Below are 17,412 nucleotides of genomic sequence, written 5' to 3' on the forward strand. Positions count from 1 at the left end.
GGAGATGCTGTACACCCTTGGTAAGTTTAGCCCGCTGTTCCTTGCTGGGAGGCCTTCCTAATCTCCAAAAAAATAGAAAGTCTTTCAAAACGGGGTCCGCCCCTTGCAGCACTGCTAGTTCAACATTGGATCGACTTGGAAGGACTCCAATTTGATAAGACATGGCTCCCTCAACTCTGTCAGGAATGTGCGGCTGAAAAGATTCAACTCTCAGCTGGTCAGTCTCCAGGACTGCGGTCTCTTCTTGAGTGCTATATTGACGCGAGAGAGAGTCAGCATTGGCATTATTTTTACCTGGTCGATAGTGTACAGTGAAGTCAAAGGCTGCCAACTGGGCAACCCATCTTTGTTCAGTGGCCCCCAGCTTCAGGGTCTGAAAGTGGCTCAAAGGGTTATTATCAGTATAAACGGCACATTTACTGCCAAGTAAATACTCTCTAAATTTTTCTGAGACTGCCCATTTTAATGCTAAAAACTCCAGCTTCATGGAGCTGTAATTCTCCATGTTGCGCTCCGAACCACGCAATGAGCGACTAGCATATGACACTGGTCTCAACTTTCCCTCCTTCTCCTGGGACAGGACTGCACCTAGTCCTTGATGACTAGCATCTATCTCTAAGACAAAAGGCTTGGTGAAATCCGCAAATGCTAAAATGGGAGCACTTGTCAACATCCTCTTCAACTCATTGAAACTTCTCTCACATTGTTCAGTCCACATACTGGGCAAGACTGCAGCTGGCCTGGTTCTACTTATCTTTGCAGCTTTAATCACGTCCGCCACTAGTTGGTGAAGTGGAGCTGCTAACTGCGCAAACCCCTTGACGAAACGGCGATAATAGCTGCAAAATCCAAGGAATGATCGGACTTCAGTCACATCACAAGGTCTCCTCCAATTACTCACAGCAGATACCTTTTCTGGATCAGTGGCCACACCTTCTTTGAACACACGATGTCCCAAGTACTGCACCTCCCTCCTGAAAAAGTGGCACTTACTCAGCTTTGCCTTGAGTCCTTTCTGTTGGAGCCGGCTGAGGACCATCTCCAATCTCTGCAAGTGCTGGGCCACAGAAGAAGAAAAAATGATGACATCATCCAGATATAAAAGAACTGAATGAAAGCTCTGATCACCAAATATTCGCTCCATGAGCCTCTGAAAAGTTCCGGGAGCATTGCATAGCCCAAATGGCATCCTTTCAAATTCAAAAAGGCCAAATGGGGTACAGAATGCAGTCTTTGGCTTATCTCTCTCAGCAACAGCTACTTGATTATAGCCACTAGCCAAGTCCAGAGTTGAAAACCACTGAGCACCTGACAAGGCGTCCAAAGACTCCTCAATACGAGGTAAAGGGTAGGCATCCTTTCTTGTCTTGGCGTTAAGTTGGCGGTAATCAACACACATCCGTAGCTCTCCAGTTTTCTTTTGCACCAGGACAATAGGTGAGGCGTAAGGGCTGCTACTCTCCCTGATCACTTTGCTATCCATAAGCTGTTTAATATGGTCTTTCACAGCCTGCCACTGTGTAGGGGGTATTCGCCTATATCTTTGTCGGACTGGTGCTTCATCTAAAAGAGGTATCTCATGTACAATTTCCTCAGTGCAACCCAGATCTCCATCATATTTAGCAAAAACATCACTATACCTTTCTAAGAGCTGTTTTGCTTGGCTCTCCTCTCCAGGTGAAAGCTCTGGCCAGTGAAAAGTGGCAAGGACTTCTGAGATGGAGGCAGGTGGCCCCTCAGCAGTATGTGCATTAACTACAGCAACCTCACCATTTTCCCCCTCAAACCTCAGCTGCTCTGCCTGAATGTCAACCACTGAGTGTAACATCCCCAGCACCTGCTTTGAGTGAACTGTAGCACCAGTGGCTCCGACATTAACCACTGGAACATATGTCACACCATTGGTAACACTAAGTAATGACGGGGACAAAAGCAAGCCTGGGGCGAGATCTGAGCCTCCAGGTTCCAACAGCATTGTGGCAGGTGGTGTATGGGGGACTTTTGGGCAGGTGACCTTTATAAACTTAAGTGACCCAGCTGGTATGTACTCCCCACCCTTTTCTAGGACCCGCACCCGACCCTCATGAGTTAACTGGCACACATCTTGGTGGCGACAGTAGCGGAGAGCAGATTCCCAGCAGGCCTCTGCTTGAACAGCACATAGAGAATCAAATAAACCCTCACCCTGTTGCACAAATAACTCCCTATAACACTGAGCAATGACATTCATTCCTAACAGCCCAGGAACAGATTGTTGTTGTAATGTACAAGGGGCATCCTGCACCACCAAAACCCCCCGCCCTGGAAGGGTTCTACCCAGTACCTGGATGTCCAGCTCTAAATATCCAACATAGGGGATGTCTAAGCCATTCGCAGCTTTTAAAACCAACCACCCACATGATTTGAGCCTAGGTGCACCCCACTGCTGAAAGACTTCCTTAAAAAGAGACTCTGTAATTGTCGTTACCATAGATCCAGTGTCCAGTAAACACTTTACTTTAACACCTCCCATCTTTACCTCCACGACAGGGCATTTACCTACAAGTGAGACTGACTCATTTGATGGGGGCAAGACCTGATTAGAGGGAGCAGAATTGTCCATCAGCGTGCTAGGATCAATATGATGCATACCTGACTGTCCTGTAACTGCAGGATTTTCCTCCGGGTGGACACTAGGTAGACTGGCTGTTCGTGGTCTCTGTCCCTGTCGACATTGACGGAGGACGTGCCCAGGCTTATGACACCGGAGACAGATGGGTTGACCTTCGGGTGTAAACTGGTAATTGGGGTTATGGGGGCGAGAAGTAGACTGGTTTAAAAGAGATTCTATCTTAGACAGACTCTGAAGGATTTTATTAATTTGTAACTGCTGTTGATTTAATTGTTCCTGCAGAGCAGAAACTTCTGATCCTTTCCCCAGCCCGACTGCATGACAAGCCCCTTCAACATTTAGATCCACCCCACCATGGTAAAGCCCGGCTCGAGTTTGTACGGAGGGGCGCTCACCCTCTTCCATCCATCTAATTGCTTCATACCGCAGTGCTATAAAAGCCACTGCCGGATTTTGTCGCACAATGCTCTTTAGCTCCCGTCTTAATGAAACATCACGTACATGCTCCATAAACTGATCTCTAACCAATATATCTGGGTCTATCAACCTATTAGGGTAAGCACGTTTGATTTCTTCAATTAAAGCCCACAGAGAGTGAGAAAATTCTTTCAAAGTCTCCCCTTCTTTCTGTTTTCTGTCAAAAAATTGTCTTTGCAGGCTGACAAAGGAGGAGGAGGAACCATAAACCTCTTTCAAGATTTTTAGGATTGTGTCCGGATTCTCCCGCTCAGCCAAAGGGCGAAATCTAATTTCAGCTTTTGCTTCTCCTTCCAAATGGTCATAAAGGAAGAGGGCCTTCTCTCTAGCGCTCATATTTCTATCCCTCACGCATGATTCAATATTTTCTATCCAATCATAAATCAATATTTCGGATTTAGATTTTGAGCCAGAGAAGTGGGGACACTTCCTTTCTCTCTGAATATAAACAAAACGTTCAGGTCTAGGTTGTTGACTAGGAAAATTTGGTGAGCCCAAATCACCACTAGGGGTTATCCCCCCAGCAGTAGTATCATTAACAGAGGTACTTGCACTGGCACCTCTTCATCTCTGAAGTTGTTCATTAGCCACTCGTAGCCTTTGCACTTCCTCCCGAAGTGTTAAGAGTTCCTCAGGTACATGTTCCTCCACCTCACTCATTTTATCAGTTTAACAGCCTCACAATCACAGAAGAGAACATAGAACAATGCCAAAGAAAAACAAAAACACTTCAGTTGAGAAGTAGTAGTCACTGGCCTCTGTTTCCCATCGTGGTTTGTCTTGGGCGTCCAATTGTAGTCCTCTGTTGTCCAGAGCCAGCCACTGTTTCTATTTTAACAATCAAAAAAAAAAAAAAAAATACACAGACAAAAACCATATAAACAAAATAAAAGTCAATGCCTCAATTTCTTTTTTTTCTTTCTTTTTTTTTTTATACCCTGCCGGACTACGCCAAAATGTGGTTCCTGCCAAGCAGTACCGTCTTTTTAGTCTGACTACGCCACCCCCTGATGTTGGGCAGGAGGAGTCCACAAATCTTTCAGTGAATAAAGTGTGGCTAACTCAGTTTTTCCCCACACAGGGACAGTCAACATGAGGCATATATGAAAAAGTATCGAAATTTATTACACTTGGGTAAAAAACAGATGCAACAGGTTGTTAAGAATGGATCTTTAAAATACTGCAATAAATGACTGGTGAAGTTTTCCTCGGTCTAAGAAGGTCAGATCAGCCAATGCAAAACCCCTGCTCCGGAGACCCCTGGAGAGACAGAAACAGGAGACAGCCACCCCACACCAGTCGAAACATGCAACACAGCAAGCACTACACAAGTAATATCCTTAGAAGCCACTACAAAATATCACACCGTGCTGTAGCTACAAGTACACACCAATACAGTGTCTCTCCCAGTGTGGTCCCCCGACAGGAAGGGGCAAAGCATCAGTGATGATCCGGCCTTGTACAGGAATATCCTACGCAGAAAACATAGTTAAGGAGGAGAACCACCCGCATCATTGACCACAATTAATCAAAAAGAAAAGATACACAATAGTACTATGAAGGTGACAGATGAGTGATGGGCCCAAGGGTAAAATCACGAATAACCAAACATACAATCAAACAACAACAACAAGGTACAATAAAGAAAACAAACAGTGGCTGGCCTGGTCCCCTTTTCAATAGAAACCAAGCATGTTAGTTGCCAACCTCATTAAACAACATAGCATAGCCAACTCAAACATAACTAGAAAATATAGGCCTACTTCTCAATATGCTCAACTGTCCCAACAGCACATTGATACAGCACAAAAAAAAAGGTGAATGTTCCGTTGCTACAGACAGAAAAAAAGCATTAAAACATGTCCCAAAACAGGTATAAAACATTCAATGGAAAATATACATATTGAGGCATTTACCAGTGCAGCCTAGCAGCTCGGGTCACACTGGGAGTGATCACAAATGTAAATCCTTCATTCAGAAGCCTGTGTCCTCCGTGAAGAGAGTAGACAGGTGCTTCTAGAATCACACTAATAAAAAATGAAATAAATAAGTATTAAAATGAAATGGCAGTGATTAAACAAGCTCTACCATTACAAATTATACCTGCATGAAAAAGGGAGCCCAACTCACACAACCGTGCCTAGCATCAACACAAAAGAGTCTGACTTGCAGCCAGCAAACACTTATCACTTCCTGATTAGTCATGTGACCTCCCAAAAACATCATGTGATCCCAGGTATTTGGTGAATGTGATGCAGCTGTGTTGTGTGCCTGTCTGTGTAGATCCCCACATATTTAATAAAACTTGAATGTATTCGCTCATCCATGATCATGATTTCTGCCCGAGTTCGTCTGATTCCTTCTCATCAGCTGTGGAGGTGAAGACCACACTCCCATGATTCCTGTTACCTCTGTCAGCTGCGGATGCCATTATGTCCCAGCAGATGGCAGTCTCTTCCCTTATTTGTCTGTTCAAGTACTTTTCCTATTCTTTGTTTATTTTTACAGTGACAATGCACAATTATCCCAACTACTCTAACCCAAAAAGCTGTTTGACCAAAGGCTGGCAAAGCATGGTAGTTTGCATGTGCTTTGAGTTTAACCTGCATTTCAGACTAATCCTTAGGGTGACCACTCGTCCCCCTTTACGTGTAGGATACAACATTTTCACCCCTTGTCCCGCACGTCGAATATTGAGAAAATGTCCCACATTTTCATCAGTGTGTTAGTTTTTAATTATCATGTGTTCAGAAAACTACTGGATAATTCAGTAAATTGGTTATATTGTTAATATATAATATAAATGAATATATAAGACTGTCAATTAACAAATTTTATGTCAGAACTCTTTCAAAAATAGTTTATCTACATTATGCCTGCTGCCTTTGGGCTTAGTGATGTTGAATTTAAAGGGGTACTTCAGCGCTGGGAAGATGAATCTGTATTTAAACTGGGTCATTAATGTAGTAGAAATGTGAAATTATTTTTGAATTTGGTGCTTTCTAGACTGAGAAAAGACAGAAAATGTATTTTTGTCTCATGGGGATGAAAGACTACAATTCCCAGAATGCTTCGCTGCCCTGTGAGGCCATTCCCAAAGCCACTGCTGCTGGATTACAGTGACTGAGTTCAGAAAGTACAATTAAATACTGAACGTGTGTGTTCAATATAACATCGAGTTGCCGCGTGAATCTCACAGCAGACTCAGATTAGGAGTCAGATTACATTTAACGTCATAAATGAGTTGATGAGCTCTCGTGATGAGAGCTGAGGTAACCGCGACCACGTTCGCGGCATACATTCAAAACGCGTTTTCAGTTCATGCCTTTGGAAGCTTAACTTTCATAGAAATTAATTTGAGAAGTTAAAACACTTTCATTGCTTAGCATCCGTTTAAATTAATGCCTGTAGCTGAGCTGTGCTGTAAGTGTGATCTCCATTCCCCATGCACGAGTTGAAAACATGCGGAAATGGCTCCCTCTGCTGGCTGTAGTCTTTAGCCTTTGGGCAAACATTCCTCTCGTGACGCAAATATCGTCAATTTGCGTCACGAGAGGAATTTTTCCAGAAATAAAATGCATAAATCTCTCGTCTCAGGGGGATATAAGAGGGGGGAGCACGATCATTTGAATATACTCCAGGGTTTCTACTGATACAAAGCCATATGTTAATCGCTGAAGTAATCCTTTAAATTACATGTAAAAAAAAGAAAATGTTGTTACATTGTGATGTAGGCCTAATGGTGTTTTCTGATAGGGACTAAAGAAGAAAATATCAAGTGAAAGGCAGAATACAAATGTTTTTATTAACTTAGACATTATATAACAGTTTTAGGTTATGTTTTACTGTCGGTAACATTTCTCACATTTACCCAAACAAAATAAGTAATCGTCCCACATTTGGTTAGTTTGATGGTGGTAAACCTAATCCTGACTCCTGAATATTTAAATTATGTTGCATACATTTTATTCTTGCACTGATGTTAAATGTTTAGCCATGTTGCACTTTGACAGTCAGTTTGAGATATAGGCTATACTACTTTTTCTTTTTCAAAATGGTAGCTTGAATGTAACTTAACTACTTTAACTTACAAACAGCTTGTAGCTGTTGTACAGTTTTAGAGTAGCTTCCCCAACACTGAACATTTGTGCAAAATTTGGAAAACCTAATAGCATTTCAGACCAACTGAAACATCTCGGATTGACGGTCTAACAGAAAACATCGAGCTCTGATCGCATTTGCCCCCGTTGTAAGGCATTTTTATTGCGATTAAAACACAATTTGCAATATTTTGAAAAAAAAAAAGGAAAATTGTCTCACAAACTTTATTCAATTTAGTCCTTTCAGATGCGTTAGAACATTTTCAGACTTGAGCATAGTTATGCTAGTTATTTATTTACATGACTACCAGATTTAGTGAGGAAATAAGCACAGAAAGGCCAGATCCAGAGGTGTGTATGTTAGCACATGATCACATTTCCCATCCTCATCACGGTAGCTGTTGTAATCCACATCTGGCCTGATAGCTGATTCGAACGAGTGATGTTCCACGGCGGCATCCTGCTTTGTAATGTACAAAATCTGCTTCACCGTCGCTGCACTTTCGTCATCGTGGATAGCCCCAACGTTACTGATTGGTGCCAAGATTTTGACGGATTAGAAATGGGTTTGAATGGGCTCTTTGCCAGACTACTTGCACAGCAAATCTAAATTTGCTGGAAGTTGTCTGGGTTTTCCCAGGCTAACATTCTCCTATATTATAGATTTAAACATGCACCCAACTCTTTTAGCAAACCGTAAAAATTTTCTGTATTAAAAACATAAAATGTGGCGTTAAAATTACACAAGTGCAGATTGAAGAGTCACGAATGTGAATGTTACATTAGTATGCAAAAATACTAACGACAAGGGGCATTAGACTCTGTGACTTTTCCTAAATAATCTAAACATGCAAAGAAAAATCTGGGATTGATTTGGTTGTTATAAAGGTGTGTAAAAAAATAAATTACAGTTTAAGTCCCTCTTGGTCAGATTGACCCCACATTGAAAATGAAATATTTGTTTTAATTTTGTTTTGTAGAAAAATCAAAAAATAAATCCAGTATAACTCTGAACATTTCTACATTTAAATCAAGGTCTGGCCTTAGAGCATGAACACAAAGTGGAACAAACTTTCTATCTCATACACATACACACACACAAACACAAACACTGTAACTCAATATGTGACCCATCAAGGAAACCAGTGACACAAGTCGGCAGCTCAACAATTTCCATACTGGATCAGCCGGCTTTTGTTATTGCCCCGCCCTCCAAGGGAGGCTACTTACTTATGCAGCGCTCTAGCCGGCTCTAGATTATATCAAAATTCAATGAAGATGCACGCCGCAAAGATGATCGGAGACGAGCTGAACCGTGGCCGTTACACCGAAAAATTTTTTAGTAAGACAACTGGATGCTTATAAAACAAGCGCTCAATGGTTCTGAAGACGATTTGAGCGTCGATGAAACTGATGAAATCTACAACTGAGCGAATATGAAGAAGAGGAAGAATGTATTGGACTGGCGTCAGACGAGTTGGACCGTAAGATATTAGAGGCAATATCGATAGTATTTTATCATTATATCGATAGTAGGCAATTGATAAGTTTGAAAAAGGCCGTGAAACTCAAGAGAACCAAGATGAAGATGGCACGGTGAGAGCAGGACGCCTGTGAGGCGCGATGAGAGCAGGACCCCTGGCAGGAGCGGTGAGAGCAGGACGCCTGGCAGGCACGGTGAGAGCAGGACGCCTGGCAGGCACGGTGAGAGCACGACGCCTGGCAGGAGCGGTGAGAGCAGGACGCCTAGCAGGAGCGGTGAGAGCAGGACGCCTGGCAGGAGCGGTGAGAGCAGGACGCCTGGCAGGCACGGTGAGAGCAGGACGCCTGGCAGGCACGGTGAGAGCACGACGCCTGGCAGGAGCGGTGAGAGCAGGACCCCTGGCAGGAGCGGTGAGAGCAGGACGCCTGGGAGGCGCGGTAAGAGCAGGACGCCTGGCAGGAGCGGTGAGAGCACGACGCCTGGCAGGAGCGGTGAGAGCAGGACGCCTGGCAGGAGCGGTGAGAGCAGGATGCCAGGGAGTCGTGGTGAGAGCAGGACGCCAGGGAGGCGCGGTGAGAGCAGGACGCCTGGGAGGCGCGGTGAGAGCAGGACACCTGGGAGTCACGGTGAGAGCAGGACGCCTGGGAGGCGCGATGAGAGCAGGACCCCTGGCAGGAGCGGTGAGAGCAGGACGCCTGGCAGGCACGGTGAGAGCAGGACGCCTGGCAGGCGCGGTGAGAGCAGGACGCCTGGCAGGAGCGGTGAGAGCACGACGCCTGGCAGGAGCGGTGAGAGCAGGACGCCTGGCAGGAGCGGTGAGAGCAGGACGCCAGGGAGTCGCGGTGAGAGCAGGACGCCAGGGAGGCGCGGTGAGAGCAGGACGCCTGGCAGGCACGGTGAGAGCACGACGCCTGGGAGGAGCGGTGAGAGGAGGACGCCTGGAAGGCGCGGTGAGAGCAGGACGCCTGGCAGGAACGGTGAGAGCAGGACGCCTGGCAGGAGCGGTGAGAGCAGGATGCCAGGGAGTCGCGGTGAGAGCAGGATTCCAGGGAGGCGCGGTGAGAGCACGACGCCTGGCAGGAGCGGTGAGAGCAGGACGCCTGGCAGGAGCGGTGAGAGCAGGATGCCAGGGAGGCGCGGTTAGAGCAGGACGCCTGGGAGGCGCGGTGAGAGCAGGACGCCTGGGAGGCGCGGTGAGAGCAGGACGCCTGGGAGGCGCGGTGAGAGCAGGACGCCAGGGAGGCGCGGTGAGAGCAGGACGCCTGGGAGGCGCGGTGAGAGCAGGACGCCTGGGAGGCGCGGTGAGAGCACGACGCCTGGCAGGAGCGGTGAGAGCACGACGCCTGGCAGGAGCGGTGAGAGCACGACGCCTGGCAGGAGCGGTGAGAGCACGACGCCTGGCAGGAGCGGTGAGAGCACGACGCCTGGCAGGAGCGGTGAGAGCAGGACGCCTGGCAGGAGCGGTGAGAGCAGGATGCCTGGGAGGCATCTCCGGCCCAGCAGCGTCGACCGAAACAGAGTCCACCAGCACTGGGACATTTTGACAGCATGAGTTTTTGCAAGCACCACACCTGGTCTCTTGGCATAAAAGCTGTGACAGAATAAGCACATAAGACATTTTAAACATGGCAAAGTATTTCTTCATACAATACTGTCACGTGTACGCTGTTGCTATGCTATATTGTATGTACACAATGTGAAAGTTTCGATATAAGTACCTGAAGTGCTGATAACTCTTGAACTGTGGGAGTCTACGGAAGTGGTGAGTCAGATGCTGCTGCCAGTCGAAGGTCTGGACTAAAACTTTGCCCTCTGCCGTTCCAACAAGCTGTGGGATATTGAGGTGAGTCACAGGAGAGCTGTTTTCCACAACCTGATGACAAAAAAAGAGAAGAGAGGAAGAAAAAAAAAGATCTTCAGTTAAATGTTTCATTGAAGCAAAACAGAGAACAGCACTGAAGTCATTAAAGCAAAGTAAAGTTAAAGTACCTCAGTGATGTCTGCCAAAGTGTTGACTCTTGTCTTGTCTCATGTAGGCTTGCTTGATGAGTCCAAAGCCACAGTCAGGGAAAAACTTGGTGTGGCCAGCAATAAGGAAGTGGATTTCAATTTTATCGTGAAGCTTGTGTCCAACCCGCCAGGCAAGGTACCAGAGCATGAAGTTGTTCTTGTTCTGCCCACTGCAGTTGTCACAATGAAGATCCACCTCTGTTTCTCCAAATTCAAAGTTGCCGAAGAAATGATGCATGTAGCTGTTGACTTCATTGCTTCCCTTAGTAGATGACATGCCTTCATCAATCAGGTAATTCACCTGTTTCTGCAGCCCTTCACAGGAGGCCCTTCTTTACTGCTTCAGACTTTTTATCATCCGGCGGCCGGCAACTTTTGATGTGTAGGAGAAGTCGGTTCCACAGTGCTTTGAAGCTGGTTTTACAAACTGCACGTTCATCTTAAAAGCAGATATTATAGCAATTATTGTATTGTAATTGCTTATAGTGCGTCACAGTATTTCACATTATAAGCACTTAATTCTTAGGGTGTACTCACACTAGCCAGTTTGAACTGTGCCCGAGTGCGTTTGACCACCAAAGTGCGGTTCGTTTGACTAGTGTGAGTGCTCCGAACCGTGCCCGGCCGCGGCTCGATTAGCCGGCCCTGGCCCGCTTGGAAGAGGTGGGCCAAAGCAGTTCAGTTGGACTCTGGCGCGGTTCGCATGCAGTGTGAACGCTAACCGTGTTGGAGTCCGTAATCAAACTGCAAAGTCTTTTGCTGAACTTGAGCTGGTACCTTGCAAACCTCCTCATATGAGCAGCACGATTACGTGAAAATTTTCGCGCCACTAAGGCGACACATCTGTTTAACAATAAGCTGTGAGAGGGCTGTGGAACACCGTGGACCAAACGACACAAAATTATCCACAAAGAAAACAGAGCGATGGACTCCATTGTGTTCAGAGAGCGCCGCTCTTCCTGTTTATCCCGAAACCGTCGCACCATAATGACGTAAGCGTGCTCTGGCACGAATGCTGAAACCCTATGTGAGTGCAGGCCAGAGGGGGAGTAGGGACAATCGTACTCGGGCCCGATTCATGGCAACCGTGCCTAGTGTGAGTACACCCTAAATCAATGTTTACACATACCAAGCTCCTTAGCAGACTTCACATACAGACGCCACACTGAGGCCTTGGAAACATTAGTTGGCAGCAACTTCACATGCCAATACTTATGCCCAGGCTGTCGGCCAGGCACCATGATGGCATTGTCTTCTGCATAGTTTTTTAGGAAGTCCACAACTCTGTTGATATCCTCAGAGCTGATGAACCTGGCTGGTGGACGTGGCAGTGGGTGTTTCTTTCTTAAACATGGTCTTGCCCCATTCTCCTCATAGTGTTTGACTATATCAGCCAGGGTGTCTCTGCCAATGCTGAAAAATGGAAAAAAAGAAATATATTTTTTTAACATCATGCTAACGGGCATCTTGTCATCTATATCAGAATGTATTGTACAAATTATAGGTACTTTTACTTTACTTAAGTACATTTTATGATGAATCCTTTTTACTTTTACTTCACTACATTTTAGAGTCTGTATCTGTACTTCCTGGTTTAGTCCTGGTTTAGACCTCAGTTAGTGGTCAGACCTGGTTTGAGTCAAAACTAAAAAATCCTGTACATTAAACTCTTCATATACTTTTACTTTTGACTTATAACGCACATGCTATGGCTACGGATACTTTATACTTTTACTTAAGTAGGAATTTAATCTGATACATTTACTATTACGTTAGTAGATCCTTGTTAAGAATATTAAGTAGCACTTTCTCCACCACTGGCTAAAATTATTAGCATCACATTCAATTCAGGAATGCTAACAGGCAGGTTTACGTGGGCTAAGTCATTCACACCAGTCAATTCAAGAAATTGAAGCATTATTCAAATTCATAGCAGATGTTAACATTACCATCTAAAAGGCCTTTATAGTAATGGCGGTTTTTGGCAAGTGATACGATGCTAACGATTACAATAAAAACTGAGCTAGCTAATAACAATAGGTAGATATGGAAAGGTCTAAACATGAGATAACGTGTAGGCTACGTGTTCTTAGAATGAAACTCACCCCATAAGAAACAGAAAAGTATTCTTGCAGATCTCGATGCCTCCAATAAAATAAGTTGTTCGGGCACACTTTCTCTTTGTCGGGGTCTTCTTTGTGGATGTTGCCATCTCCAAAGTTTGCGCTGTGCGTCTGTTTGCCTCTAAATGTCCAATAATTTGCATGTCCTGCCACTATTTTTCCGCAGCTAAAGAATCCAGCGTATGTTGTACATAATGTCTGGAGAAAGCTTATGGCTACAGGACTGTCTCCCATGCAGAGAGTTCTCTTTTCTCCTCGTGTAGCATTTACAGTCAAAGTTATGGATTTTCCCCATTTCTCTGTCTTTATCCCCATCAAATGTTACTATCGATATAGCCTCTGATATCTTACGGTCCAACTCGTCTGACGCTAGTCTGATACATTCTTCCTCGTCTTCATCTTCGCTCAGTTGTAGATTAGGGGAATTATACTGTCTTATTTTGCTGCTTTCATCGTCGCTCTGATCATCTTCAGAATCTGTGAGCGCTTGTTCATAAGCATCCGGCTTGTCGAAGAAGTACTTCGAAACATTTTCGGTGTAACGGCCACCGTTCACCTCATCTGCGATAATCTCTGCGGCGTCCATCTTCGTTGAATTTTGATATCAACTAGAGCCGGGCAGAGCGCTTCATAATAAGTAGCCACACTTCCCTCGGAGGGCAGGGACAATAACAAAAGAAACAAAAGCCGGCTTATCCAGTATGGAAATACACGCAGACAATGACACGCCCCTACTGCGTGCTAGACTCTCCGAAAAACAAGCGGAGTTCAACCTCAAAATTTACCCTTTTAAATACACCAATACTGCTTTCTCAAAAACGGAGAGGCTTCTTCGTGATCTCAACTAACAGATTCTGCAAAAAAACGAAAATCACATAATTTGTAAAAAAAAAAAAAAAAAAAGGCTTCTTTCGCATTTTGCTCGAAAGTTGTGCTGCCAACTTGTGTCCCTGGTTTCCGTGACGGGTCACACACACACACATATATATATCTATCACAAACTAACTTTCTTGCTCAGCATATACAGATGAACTAATTATTTCAGACTGTGGTGATGTGGTTTATCCACTGCATGGATCTTCATGTGTCTCTTGAGGGAACTTTTAATAGTGAAACTCTTCCCACACTGATCACACTTGTGTGGTTTCTCTCCTGTGTGAATCCTCTCATGTGTTTTAAGATGTGATGACTGACTGAATCTCTTGTCACAGTGTGAACACTTGTAAGGGTTTTCTCCTGTGTGAATCCTCTCATGTGTTTTCAGATTTGATGACCGATTGAATATCTTGTCACAGTGTGAACACTGGCAAGGTTTTTCTCCTGTGTGAATCCTCTCATGTGTTTTCAGAACTGATGGCTGACCAAATCTCTTGTCACAGTGTGAACACTTGTAAGGTTTCTCTCCTGTGTGAATCCTCTCATGTGTTTTCTGATGTGATGGCTGACCAAATCTCTTGTCACAGTGTGAACACTTGTACGGTTTTTCTCCTGTGTGAATTCTCTGGTGTTGTTTTAAGCTGTTTGCTGTGGTAAAAGTCTTCTCACACTCAAAGCACATGTACTCTCTCATACCAGTGTGTATTCTCTGATGTAACTGTAAACTATACAGCAGTGAAAAACTCTTTCCACACACAGGACATGAATATGGCTTCTCCTTCGTATGAACTCTCAGGTGTCTCTTCAGGGCTGATCTATCAATAAATGTTTTGCTGCATTGATCACATGCATATGGCTTCTCTCCAGTGTGGATCTTCATGTGACTTTTAAGGTTTGCTGATTGACTGAAACTCTTCCCGCATTGATCACATTCGAATGGCCTCTCTCCAGTGTGAACTCTCATGTGAATCTCAATATGTTTTGGGCATGTGAACCTCTTCCCACACTGAGCACAGGTGAAAAATTTCTTGGCTCTTCTTTCCTTTATAAATGTCTTTTTAGTCTTTGAGCGACTCAAAGGTTTTTCTGCAGGTTTGACATGATGTTCCTCCTCCATTTCACTCAGTTCTTCACTCTCCTCGTTCTCTTCCATCAGGTCTGAAGTCAAAGAAAAACTGTTTAATTCCATTTCAAGAACATCAAAGTAATTATAAGAGAGAAATATGAAGTGCAAGGACATAAAACGTTAATTTGTTTGATGCATTGTTATACATTAATTGAAACTTTGCATACATTGGGTACATTGATCTGCCAGCTAATATTTAAAAAATAAATTAGGCACAGATCTAGTTTCTGTAGAGAAAGATCAATGACACAATTATCTAATTTAATAGTTAACATTAATAATTATGCACAAATGTTTGATTGATATTTAAATCTTTTTATGAATTACCTTATAATTCAAATCCAGAAACTGTTGAAAACTCTTTTCCTCCTTGAAGCAGAGACCAGGAGACTTGAAGATACCTTCAGCAGGATTCTTTATTGAGAACTTGAGCTGTGTTTCAGCTGTGGTCATCAAGTCTACTCAAAACAGTTCACACTGTAATTTATCTACCTTTTAGGGGGAGGGATTTACACAGTAGAGGAGGAGACAATCTAAACAAAAGAATGCAAATGTTGTATATGTAAAGAGACCTGTCCTCAGACTCCAATCCTAATCCAATCATCCTAACGATTACAGGGGCTCTGAGAGCCGTTAAAGACAAAAGGTGAGAATCTCAGTAATCTGGCTCATTTGATTTAATAAAGGGAACAGAAACTGGTCTGGAAACTTTGCATAACAGATGGCATCATCTATACCTTTAAATACAATGTACTTTAAAGGGTTAGTTCACCTAAAAATGAAAATGATGCTTACTCCAGTGCATCTAGCATGTAGGTGTGTTTGTTTCTTCAGTAGAACACAAATGAAGATTTTTAACTCAACCGTTGCTGTGTTCCAGTCATATAATACATGTGAATGGGTAACAATTCTATGAGAGCAAAACAAACAAACAAAAAAACATGCTGAGGCAACATGCACAAAAACCTGCTGCAACTGACGACATATGTGACCCGTCACGGAAACCAGGGACACAAGTCCACAGCACAACTTTCGCGCAAAATGCGAAAGAAGCATTTTTTTTCAAATTTTGGGATTTTCGTTTTTTTTGCAGAATCTGTTAGTTGAGATCACGAAGAAGCCTCTCCGCTTTTGAGAAAGCAGTATTGGTGTATTTAAAAGCGTACATTTTGAGGTTGAAATCCGCTTGTTTTTCTGAGATTCTAGCACGCAGTAGGGGCGTGTAATTGTCTGTGTGTATTTCAATACGGGATAAGCCGGGTTTTGTTTCTTTTGTTATTGTCCCCGCCCTCCGAGGGAAGTGTGGCTACTTATTATAGAGCGCTCTGGCCAGACGAGCTGAACCATGGCCGTTACACCGAAAATGTTTCGAAGTACTTCTTCGACAAGCCGGATGCTTATGAACAAGCGCTCACAGATTCTGAAGATGATCAGAGCGACGATGAAAGCGGCATAATAAGACAGTATAATACCCCTAATCTACAACTGAGCGAAGATGAAGACAAGGAAGAATGTATCAGACTGGCGTCAGACGAGTTGGACCGTAAGATATCAGAGGCTATATCGATAGTAACATTTGATGGGGATAAAGACAGAGAAATGGGGAAAATCCATAACTTTGACTGTAAATGCTACACGAGGAGAAAAGAGAACTCTCTGCATGGGAGACAGTCCTGTAGCCATAAGCTTTCTCCAGACATTATGTACAATATACGCTGGATTCTTTAGCTGCGGAAAAAGAGTGGCAGGACATGCAAATTATTGGACATTTAGAGGCAAACGGACGCACAGCGCAAACTTCGGAGATGGTAACATCCACAAAGAAGACCCCGACAAAGAGAAAGTGTGCCCGAGCGACTTATTTCATTGGAGGCATCGAGATCTGCAAGAATACTTTTCTGTTTCTTATGGGGTGAGTTTTATTCTAAGAACACGTAGCCTACACGTTATCTCATGTTTAGTCCATGTTTAGACCTTCCCATATCTACCTATTGTTATTAGCTAGCTCAGTTTTTATTGTAATCGTTAGCATTGTATCACTTGCCAAAAACCGCCATTACTACAATGGCCTTTTAGATGGTAATGTTAACATCTGCTATTAATTTGAAGAATGCTTCAATTGCTTGAATTGACTGGTGTGAATGCGGTCCGATTTTACCCGTTGCGTCTGTCGTTACTAGCAACCATGCAGCTTTACAGGGGGTATGGCTTATCTAAATGAGATGTAAATGAGCCCTATTGTCACTCCCAGCAGGTGAGAACAGGTGAGAACTGCAAAAGTTTAGAGGCTGCTTTCTCTCGTTTACACTTTTCTAAAGGCCTACATTTAGATGGCCACAACTTCTCCAAATATTATCAGATTTCCATGTGTTACACATCGTTGGAAAGCTTGGAGACTACACTTTCAAAATCTACCAGTAACTCAATAACTAATAACTCAAAAATGCCCCAGAACTGACTTATGTCCCTACTTTCCGTGACTGGTCACATATTGATGTCTTAAGACACGAACCGATCGGTTTCTGTGACAAACACAACAGTATTTATGTTTTTTTTTAAATATATATCAGGGGTAACCCTGAATAGTCAAAGATTCAATGCATCGA

General features: G+C 44.0%; 1 protein-coding gene across 1 annotated transcript in view; it reads right to left on the reverse strand.

The window, feature by feature from the left end:
- Window positions 1–15,491, reverse strand: part of LOC137049352 (uncharacterized) — a 73,773-nt gene extending 58,282 nt beyond the window's left edge. Inside the window, exons 1-8 of the mRNA XM_067427891.1 lie at window positions 15,134–15,491; window positions 13,844–14,838; window positions 12,996–13,390; window positions 11,811–12,094; window positions 10,806–10,996; window positions 10,390–10,544; window positions 9,932–10,262; window positions 9,000–9,825 (exon numbers count right to left, since the gene is read on the reverse strand). Of these exons, the coding sequence (XP_067283992.1) occupies window positions 9,000–9,825; window positions 9,932–10,262; window positions 10,390–10,544; window positions 10,806–10,996; window positions 11,811–12,094; window positions 12,996–13,390; window positions 13,844–14,833 (3,172 nt within the window). The 5' untranslated portion in view covers window positions 14,834–14,838; window positions 15,134–15,491. The remainder of the gene's footprint in view (window positions 1–8,999; window positions 9,826–9,931; window positions 10,263–10,389; window positions 10,545–10,805; window positions 10,997–11,810; window positions 12,095–12,995; window positions 13,391–13,843; window positions 14,839–15,133) is intronic.
- Window positions 15,492–17,412: the final 1,921 nt, after the last annotated feature.

This window comes from Pseudorasbora parva, chromosome 2 (assembly GCF_024679245.1).
Source record: "Pseudorasbora parva isolate DD20220531a chromosome 2, ASM2467924v1, whole genome shotgun sequence".
Taxonomy (NCBI): domain Eukaryota; kingdom Metazoa; phylum Chordata; class Actinopteri; order Cypriniformes; family Gobionidae; genus Pseudorasbora; species Pseudorasbora parva.